The 10,802-nt window shown below is 44.9% G+C and overlaps 1 protein-coding gene across 6 annotated transcripts in view; it reads right to left on the bottom strand.

Moving 5' to 3' along the window:
• Nucleotides 1-3,502: 3,502 nt before the first annotated feature.
• LOC118504267 overlaps nt 3,503-10,802 on the bottom strand; it is a 64,453-nt gene continuing 57,153 nt past the window's right edge. For all 6 annotated transcript variants that reach the window (XM_036038498.1, XM_036038497.1, XM_036038499.1 and 3 more), the window contains 2 exons: nt 8,831-8,946; nt 3,503-8,768 (listed from right to left, as the gene is read on the bottom strand). In XM_036038498.1, coding sequence (XP_035894391.1) covers nt 7,761-8,768; nt 8,831-8,946 — 1,124 coding nt within the window. In that variant the 3' untranslated portion in view covers nt 3,503-7,760. The remainder of the gene's footprint in view (nt 8,769-8,830; nt 8,947-10,802) is intronic.

Raw genomic sequence — 10,802 nt, 5'->3', positions numbered from 1 at the left:
CTGTCATTTTTGTTGTACAGTGGGATTTCTGTATGGTCAAAACCCATTTGATGTAAACATTGTGCATTGTTCCTTAATACTGTTAATAGACAGCGAGTAGAACTTGATACAATACATTGTAACAAGTGGTTTGAGATTATGATATTCTTATGTTTCCTTCTTTGCTGAATATCAATGCAAGGTAACAAGTATTCATCGAATTACTGTTCCGTTACCGTCCGAGAACGCCGTGCATGTTTTAGGCCCGATTGTTCACCCCTAGTGCGACCGAAAATTAGTATGAAGCCCCTGTAAGCCAAAATGAATAGTAGGGTTAGCGGAGAGGGGGTTTTAATCAAATAATAACAATATTTTATTCGACTTTCTTCAACCAATTTTGACCACACTGAAAGCACACTGAAAGCTCACTGTGAAGCTTTCGCAACGTGTACTGCGAATTGCAAACCTTTAGGAGTATATCCTATAGTGCCTAACAAATTTTGTCATGGGGGGGGGGGGCCTTCTCGAGTCTTTTACCCACCCGGCAAATATGTGAAGAGATAATTGAAATAAGCTGTTGGGTACGGAAAATTTAAGTGGTCCAGACATCCCCCATGAACTTCAAAATAGACTACTGATCATCGGATCACTTCGCCATGGCGCGGTGGGTCTTGGAGAGAGAAAAGGGATAGTATAACAACTCCAATCTTGACTGCTCTTCATAGAGTTCAAAGCTTCAGATGATGGTATAAAGAGTTTACACAGTTGTTCGAATGGTTTTGGTTTATAACCTTTCTGTGAGTCTTAGGCTTTCCCGTAGAATTGGAACTCATATCCTGTCTTGTTCTTGAACTGGTTCCTGTCAGAGTCCTAGCACTCAGATACATCTGTTGGCAACTCGCATAAGATTACCAGGCTTGTGAGGAAACTATGAGACCCGATTATAGACATCCTCTCGTCGGACCTCTAGCTTGAACTATATCTTCAGTTCAGACTTCAGATACGGAGCTGGAATCTACAGAGTTATCAGGCTATTAACACGAATCTACATCCTGATAAGTGCTTTACACCCTTTCAACATGGACACAATTCCTGTATCTCACAGATACCTCCCAAAGGATCGTGCAGCAGATGGCTATAGCTATCTACAGGTCTTCCGAATTATTGGTAGACCACCACGAAAGTCCCTACTTCGGAAAAACGCTGCTGGGTAGAGGAGTGATGACTAATCTGCACGGTAATCGCTCCTTTGAAGCCATGCCAAACTTCACCAATCTCAAGTCAAATGTCAGCACCGTCAACAATGTAGATGACCGTGATAACGTGCAAGGAAGTTGGCACCAACTAGGTACTAGCGGATCAACAGGGAGTTTATTGCCCCAAAGCATCATTTATTGTGACAAAAAATTATCAACATATTGTTTTTTCCTTCATTCAATTTCCTCAAAAAAAAACACACACATTCAGTTCATTCATTTCGTCCTTCAGATGGGGCTCAACAGCACCATAATCATTGCCTGCGATCAGCTTCGGAACCTGATGGGACAAAAACCTGACCCCATACAATCACTCCTTTATCGAACCATTTGATTTGTGACTGATCGTTATGTGTTTTGCCGCAATTACACCCAACAAAAAAAAGCCGGCCATAAAACATAAATATTTGCAACACGTGCCCATTTCCTTTTTTTTTTTTTGGTGGCGTATGTCCTACTATCGCCGGGAGAAAGTTTTTGTCGGGGCCACGTACAGTGCGCATGCACTTATCGCTTCTTGATTACGCGCGTCCAGTCAGCTTACAATTTTACGGAACGGAGTTAGACTAATTGGCAGCTATATCAATTCTATTTGTAGCCCTTGTTGGCCGAGGCTTTTTTTTTGTGTGTGTGAGAACCATGACTAACGTATTTTAGCTAACGAGGTGTGTTAGATCGATTTTGATTTGACACTCAAAAGCAAATTGACGGAAAGAAGGAAATATTTGAAAAATCTTGTGACTTCTGAAGAAAGGATAGAAGACATTATGAGGGGCTTGTTCATCCATCCTAAAGTCTGATGAGAAGTATTGGGGCGGCCTGCTATCCCTCCCCATATTTGGTCCGTATGTTAGAATAGTCGTTCGCGCTATGGAAAAAGGTCCTGCGACAAGATTCTGCAACAGCGACCAAAGTGATAGGACTATCCAAAGATGCTTGACCATGAAGTTCATGAGCTGGATTAAACTCGCCAGGTTCCTGTAAGGCTGATTAGGTTGATTTTGACTGTGCCCATGAACGGAGGAATCATAGTAGGCCTTGGAAAAGGTCGAGATAATGGATTTTAACGGCGATTGAAACCGAATGGCCTAGCAGGACGTTAGGAAAAAACAGAAGTCTCACTGTAGAATGAGTGTAGGCTGAAGCGATCAAGAATCTTTGAAGAAGTGCATCCGCCTTGACTGCCGTGACTGCCAACGACTTACCCCTATATCCCCTACTAAAGTAGAGGCTAATCCATATCATTTTCCTGAAGATGGATTTTCTAGTGAGCTATAAGACTGCTTATGCAACCTCTTAGGACTTACCTCGTATACTAGGTCCATAACCTGAAGGACGTGAGGAACTTCTTATACACTGATGGTAACTTAGGGACACTTATATGAAACTATCACGAACTACTAACGGCAAGCGGGTTTAGAAGAATATTCCGGTTTTGATACGTGCTATGAGAAGTTGGAACCAATGGCTACTTAGGTTTCGTTCCTCATGGTAGCCTATTACGTCTTCGCTCACTGTGATGCCTACTTAGCCCATCCTCGTCAAAGGCCTCACTTGCCCAATCTCCCGAACCAAATTCTCAATCAGAGGACTCTTTGGCCATTTTTTTTGTGAAAGCGAAGGAACCTGGTCGTTTCTTCCAATAGTTTCGTAGTGTCTAGTCCTAGTTCTAGAATGTATTTCGCAATCACACCCACCCCTGCCTCAAGAATTTGAAGCATCATCCCAAACCTTTAATCCTTGGCAGAGAATTCGGGCGAACCGATTCCACCAATCCACCGAACTAGGATTTGGAAGATGTCATGATGGTCTGACGAAAGCGGATCGGGACACTGTTAATCACCCATCCCAGTTTGTGGATTCGATTATCAACTCTTCTTTGGAGGTTCCCAGAGACAGATGCTAATTAAAACTTTGTCCCGACGATGGAACCACCACCCCCCGCCCGTCCTGAAATTCGAATCTCACAACAACACGTGTCAAAACAACAAAACTAGCGTGAAGCACACAAAAAAAGCCCGCTGCTGATAGCTTCCCAAAACTAAATTCCAAAACCAACAACCCCTCCTTCTAGAGGTCCATCAAGAACATTGGAGGGAATTCGGACCAAAAAAAAAACAAAATGGAGACTGTTGACAACCAGAAAGAGTACCCAGCACGACGGTGATAGTAATCGCAAATCCGGCCCCATTTTTTTCCCCACTCTTTTTCTTTCCAGATAGATAGCCCAAATATGGTCACTCTCCAGCGCACGGGCGCGCGCTTACTTATAATGGAATGTTCATTAACGTTGGCGTTTTATTGTTTCATCTTTAATTAATAGCGTAAGCGTTTCTCAAGTGTTCTGTCTCGGTATGGCTGTAATTTGTATGTGTGTGTGTGTTTGTAATTTGTTTTTTCTTCTTCTCGTTCGCATGTTTGTCCCGTACACCACCAAACTTTAAGTATTGCAATAGTGCTTTACCTAGGCGTAGTTTGAACCTTAACTTGCTTCATTCCGTGGCGGCTTTGCTTAATATTCCTGGAAGGTTACATTAATTTCGAGATTCTTGAACAGCGACCCTGCGTTAATATTGACGTTGACTATGAGCGTCGTGTGCACGTTGGCCTATCCTTTGCCCAACGCCTCTTCCTGTCCTGTAGTTGGTTTTTGGTGGTGTTGGTGATGGTGGTTTGAAGTCGGGATTAGCCACTTGTTTCATATGAGATTGATTTTCCTTCTTCTTTTGCTTTCTTTGCATAGTTTTGTGTTTAATGTGTATCGCTTTTATGGGTTTGCTTTGCTTTTGTTGTGTAAGTGTTTACTAATACATAGAGTGGTTTCTGTTTTATAATAGCTTTAAATCGGTTTCCATTATACTTTTGCATGTTTTTTTTTTCTAGCAATTTTCTTCCTCTTTGTTTCGTTTTTTAATGCTTTTTGCTGGTTTTTGCAAATAATGCGCGGGCACGGCAAAGACGGCCGTTTACCGTATTGTTTTTTTTAATATAGTTTTGTTGCTTAATTTCTTGGGTGGGTGGGTATCATGAGTAAAAGGTAGGTGTATTACGGTGTATCGTGTATAACGTGGGTGTGTGTTGATGTGGCAAGTGTGGTGTGTAAAGATAGGTTGTAGGTTGCCTTGTTTAACCACATAATTTAACCGTTTTTTGTTTCAAATTTACCAAAGTATAATCAAATATTCTAGATGTTGCTACATGCTTCAATTGTTTTATCTTTTTTCTTCATCATTTTTTTGTCTTGTTTTCCTGTGTTTTGTGTTGGTTTTGTTGTTTACTTTTTGCCAATTGATTTGTATAGTTGTTGCATTCCATTTTCCCTTTCCCTACTTTTTTTCCATTTCTATTGCCTTTCTATTGTGTTTGTCTTGTTTGCTTTTATTCTATCTCGCTTGAGAATCGTTACGCTTCCACATTCCGGTTTTCTGGGTTTTTTTTTCTCTCCCTATGTATATATATATATTATTTCGGTTCTTCCCATCTTCGAATGCGCGAAACGCGTTAAACTTACATGTTCTAGCTTGACCATAAATACTGGAGAGGTTCAATTTCTCGACATTCCATATTTTCCCCGCTTCTTTTACCTACAGCTGCCTGCTGTACTAGTGTGTGTGTGTGTGGGTGTGTGTGTAGGTGTGTGGTACTAATAAAGTAGTAGTACATCCTTGCATCTCCATTGAATCTGCTCTACTCTCAGGAAGCGATTCGGAAACAACAGGTTCCTGATGCTGCTGTGCTGCACACATACACACAGCCACAAAACACACGCGAGTTGTTACAACACACAACACATCTACAGTAGAGATGTGTGTGTGTGTGCGTGTGTGCTTATCCTTTTCCTCATTGCTACACATACACCTAAACACTGCGTTCGACTGCGCGGCTCCACTAACAATACTTCAAATAAAATCCACAAGAAACTAGAGGCACTCACACACACACACACACACACACACACACACACGCGCGTAATATTCGAAATGACAACACTCGCTAAGGACACACGGCAAAGTACTGCGGAGAGTGAGGTTGGGTTTTAGTGGCTCTACTAAAAGTTTTCCCAGTGTTTGTGTGTGTTTGTGTGTGTGTGTGTGTGGGGGGCAAATTTTGAGGGCAAACAATACGCAAAAGAAAGGTTAGCGGCCCGGATTTCCGGCGGCAATGGCGGTCGGATTGGCTGGCACTAAGTATAAGACGGATCTATCCACTCCAGAGCTCTGTTTGAGGTTGTGAAGTATTGGGGTGTCTTTGTGTATGTGTGTGTGTGTAACATATATGCTGGTTATAAGGTAATACTGATATACTGTAGACATCACGGTCGCACGTCAAATCGATTACAATCTCGCCTAACCTACTGGAGCCTGAATATGCGCGTCTGACCGACTCTAGCTGTGCGTGACACTCTCTCACTACCTTTCCCCTCCTCGGCAATCTCCCGTGAATGAAACAACTGTCCACATGTTTAAAACAAAATCAATCTTAGCAAGCTAGAGAGTTGTTGGAATTGTACCGGATGTTGTCACTGATTCGCCTTGAATCCAAGCAACCGAACTGCTGTTAACTGTCTGTAGGCAACTCAAAGACATTCCCGTGCTATGGATACTACGATCAAAACAGCAATTTCCCTATCAACATTCCAACAATTTAAGATCTCGCTACAAGAATCAATCAAAGTGCTCCTCATGTCTGGGGAGTCCTAGCAACTTGGTGAGCTTGTCTAGAACCCCAATCATCCGGTACGAGGTCTCAACACCGAATTTGAGCAAAAAGAGCTGTTTGCCACGGGTATGCGAAGTCAAGGAAACCAGTCATGGCAGACCTCAAGCAAACTCTTGATAGTGGCCTGACATTACTGTGATAGTGATAGTGCTATAATTCTCAAGAATAGAAAGAAGCATTTTGGAATAATCTAATGCTACTGCCAAAAGATCCCGGAAGTTGGTTATTTCTTCGGAACTTATCCACGGGTGTTTGGGATATTGTTTTAAACATGTGAACGCCTACAAGCACGGCTTTTGAGGATCTCGATCGCCATGATCAGGACAAAGTCTGAGTAAGAGTCAGCCTGTCAGCTCAGAGTGTCGTCGGTCGCGGTAGAAGCGCCTCTATCATATGCGTTTCCGATGCGCACCTCCACTAATAAATCGCGCCATCTGTGCTCACTACTACTGTACGCTTTTCGCTTTAATTATTATCATGAATATTTGAGTTTTGAGTGTATGTTTTTTGTAAGAACGTTTTGCTTGAAATTGGCTGCTGCTGCTGCTGCTGCTGCTTATTGAAAGGCTCGTGGAAAGGACCAAGAAAAGGCACAATTTTGTTGTTGTTATTTTTCATGAACTCCTTATCATTCTTGCGTGCTTGGTTTGTTTGTTTGTGATTTTTGTTTGCTTTGTTTGCTTGGTTACGTCCGCTTGTAATCAAATTCGTCTAAGCGCGCTCGCCCGCACGTCCGCTTTTCAGCGTTGTAGCTGTCTACTACTGCTGCTACTACTACTGCTACTGCTACTACTACTACTACCACTACTACCACCGCATATTAATTACTGTTGCTAAACCTCATTTTGTCTTGCCATTTCGCACTGTCCTGAACGGCGTTACTATTTCATTTTTTTTAACTGTGTCGCAAAATGTGTTCGAACGGCTATTTACTTCTTTGCATACTGTTTGCTCTTAGTAGAACGCTCACTATTGTCCTGTTTTGTTTCTTTTTCCCATTTTGCGTGTGTGCTTTTGCGGTTCCTGTTGTTGCTGCCGTCGATCCTACTACCATTACTACATTACGGGTGGTGGTGTGTGGTTGATTTAGTATGTGTGTTTTTTTCCCCCCTTTTTTCCCTTTACTCCAGCTCGCTCGTTTCCCTTTTCCTCCTAGTACTGTTGTCATTGCGCTCGTCAGCTCTACATATAAAGAAAAAACCACTTTCAAAAAACAAACAAAAAATGGGTCCTAAATGATACATTTACACACACAGGCGCACGCGTGCACGCACACGCACTCTCATACACACTAAAGGAGGAAGGCTTACACCCCGGAACGTCACAACTATAATATTACATGCATGTGTATATGTATACAGATTTTCATATATATATATATTATCATACCTAAGCATACTTGACGTAAGAGTTATAATAATAATAATATTAATAATCATAATAATAATATTAATAATATAATATAATATAGTAATAAGCTAACCTCGCACTCGCTTTACACTTCCCCCGGGCGGAAACGCTCACGTTGACTTACATGCGGCCCTTTTTTCGGTCCATTCGTCCTCTGTCGTTCGTAGAAATTCGTATGCACTCTATAGCCTTGCCGTGCTGCTTAAGCTTCTTCGGCTCTGTTACAACAACCTTTAACCTCAACGATAAGCCCCTGTTGTCTGCGCGAGCGTAAACTACACAATTGAGAAATAGATAGTAGAGGGTAGTGGTGGTGGTGGTGGTGGTGGTTGGAGTTGGGTGGAGTTGGTTGGTGGTGGTGGTGGTGGTTACATTGGTGGTGATGACTGTCGACTGTCAACCCGAAGCCCGTTTGTCCCTCCCTCGCATCGTGCTTACTTTACTGGAAGCATTTCTCCCGCTCGTTCCGTTGTTGTTGCTGCTGTTGGGCGACTTCTTCTTGCTATTACCGCCAACGTGGCCACTACTAACGCGACCACCATTCGTTGGTTCCAGGGCAGGACGTTCCTTCCGGTAGATGGTGCCGGGCACCGTACCACCGACGGCAGCACCGTCCAGCAACCCAAGCGCCGAACCGAGATGACCCGCATGAGCGGAGGACTTTGGCGGCAGCTTCGTGACGAGGGCGGACAGTGCGGCGGGTAGCATGGAAGCGTCGTCCCCGGATACGGGAGAGTTAAGCTGGGTGCGCCGGTGATGCGTTCCCTTACCGTACGCGCTGCCGTACAGGGAGGACAGGGTAGCTGGCGGTAGGGCCGGCGATGCTGTCGCTCCGGTGAAACCGCTATCGAGATTCGGGTGTCCTTGCTGCAACTTGCCCTGCCGACCGCCGGCGCCATGTTTGTGCCGGTGCCGATGGGGCGGTGACGACTGGCGCTGTTCTGACGTACCGCCGGCATAGCTGGACGCTAGCAGCGCATTACCTTCCCCGGCAGACACATCCTTCCGTTGGGCCTGCTGCCGATGGTGACGCTGTCGTGGCTGCAGCTGGTTGGACTGTTGCTGAGGACGCGCCACTTTAGCCTCCTGCCTTTGCTGCGGTTGGCTGTAAGCGTGTTGCTGCTGCACGTCGTTAAACGCTTCCGGTGTCACTGGGCTAAAGTTGTAACACACGTCCATATGGCGTTTCCGGCCGGCAACAACACCACCGGGACCCACCACCTTGGCTGCTTGGCCTCCTCCTCCTCCTCCGCCGGCCCGCAATCCACCGACGGGCTTACCGTTCTTCTTGAGGAAGCCTAAGAATCGGTTCTGGTTGGCCACCGACTGGTAGCGGAAAGCGCCCGTTGCATCGATGTTTTCGAAAAACATGCACCGTCGTTTGGACATGTTGGCTTTTCCGCGCTGGAATAGAAGAACGCGATAGTGAGGGGCAAGTGTTTGAAGACGTTTGATCCCCAACTTACCATGGTCTTGGTGCGCCAGTTTTTGTCGAAGCAGATATACGAATCTGTCTCTTTGGAGTATATCGTTATGGCAACCCGATTGTCGCGTGTTCTCGTGGCATTGAGACTGAAAACCTCTGCAAGTAAAAGAAAGTAAGAAAAGATCGATAAATCATTTTTGATAAATTAATGAAAAATAATTCGTAAACACTTATTTAAATCTTAAATCTTAAAGAGCCCAACACTTGAAAGAAATGTCAGTATCTCATATACTTTTCCTGATCTACGAGATTCAGTCGACTCGAAGTTAAGAACATCTTCTGGAGAGAGATGATAAGGTTTGACCTTCTCAATATGCAGCAGCAACTCATGAGGCATCAGCCGAGTATCAACTGGCCTTATCTTGTAACAACTTGAAGTCCTTCAAGAAGCTCCATCAAGATGGATATCGTAATACTGAAGTCGAGGTCATCTATACCACTTCAAGTTTCGGTTCTCTTCCGAAGAAGTCAAATCAAACGTGGAATCTGTCTGCCTTTCCAAGGTCCAGAACTCCAAAAAGAAGTACGTGGTGTTTCACCAGGACATAATCTTGACGTCCAAAGTGCCAATATATCTTATCCAACGGACCTCCTCTTTACGGACCACCAAACTCTTCCGATAGCATTTTTGGGCGATCCTCATACTGTACATAAAGTCAGTCAAAGGACCTGTTCTTCTCCGTTGAGCCCTCTAACCACTGGGTAATTATTTAATGCAATTGAACGTCATTAAAATGTTGCGCATAACCCGCCCGGCTCGGTTGGTGTAATAGAACGCAGTAATTTCTCGCAATGCTGTCAGGCAATTATTTAACCGCCACTTTGGAATTCAATTAGCACCGGATGTACGGTGAGATAATTCTCCCACAAGGCGTCAATCGCCGGTGGATGGAATATCTCTCACTACAGCTCGCCTTCATTAAACATTGTCTCATTTCGATTTCGTAGTAAACCGCGAGTGTTCAAAGCACTCAGCAGGCAGTTGCAGGAGGTGCAGGTGAATTACCTCGAAGGCATGCGCCATACAGCCACTAACAACAGAACAACATAGAGCGCCGCCTAAAAGGTGCTGCTGCTGGACGGACGAATATACACAGAGCGCCCATTATCTAACAGCTTTGATTTTCCATCTCCCAAAAGCTCCCACCACTCGGTAGTACACTCGGTCGCGGCATCTTGACGGAATTGCAACCCCTTGCGCGAGGTGTGGTATGCGTCTCCTGCTCTCTCTCTCTCTTTCTCTCTCTCTCTCGCCCTCTCTCGTTTGCGCAATTGTTTACGCAATGCGACAATCCTTCAGCTGTCGTACGCACCCCGCCCGGATCGGGGGAGGTTGTGCGCGGCGACCGACCGGAGGAGACCCAGGCGCTTAGAGTGGGACGGGGTAATAATTCAGGTAATTCCCCATTCCACGCCTCGGTGTGTGCGCGCCCGGCGTTCGATTTCGTCGCGCGGTCGGACAGCAAGGAGCCACTTTAATTGCAGCTAATCGACATCACTTAAAAAAAGGAAAGAAACACAACAACAACAACAACGCTAAGGTAGAAAAGATCACGCCGGTCTCCCTGCCGAACTGAAACACGGCGGTGCGCGAGAACCGATCCGGGACGCGGTTCGATTGCGATTACCGACGATGGCACGTCGGACGAGTCAGAAGGTGTGTGTGTGTACATGAGGCTATTTGGCTGGAAATTGATGTCCACAAATCGATTTGCAGTTAATGGAGAGAAGAAAAACTCCCATCAAAAGCGTCCGTCCTCAACTACCCCCTTCTACCCCTTCTACGCAACGGAACGCGCTTAGGAACGAGAAGCAACCGAGAAGTATGAACAGGGCACACCGCAAAACACCGCACAACAGAGCATATCATCATCGTGGAGCATCAAGGTGGCGACATTCAATGGAGTTTTCGGCGAATGGAGACGCCGGTTGATGAAGGATGTATAGGTTAA

The sequence above is a fragment of the Anopheles stephensi genome, chromosome 2 (genome assembly GCF_013141755.1).
Source record: "Anopheles stephensi strain Indian chromosome 2, UCI_ANSTEP_V1.0, whole genome shotgun sequence".
Classification (NCBI taxonomy): Eukaryota; Metazoa; Arthropoda; class Insecta; order Diptera; family Culicidae; genus Anopheles; species Anopheles stephensi.
The sequence above is the reverse complement of the archived record's forward strand: the minus strand, read 5'-3'. Positions and strand labels throughout refer to the sequence as shown.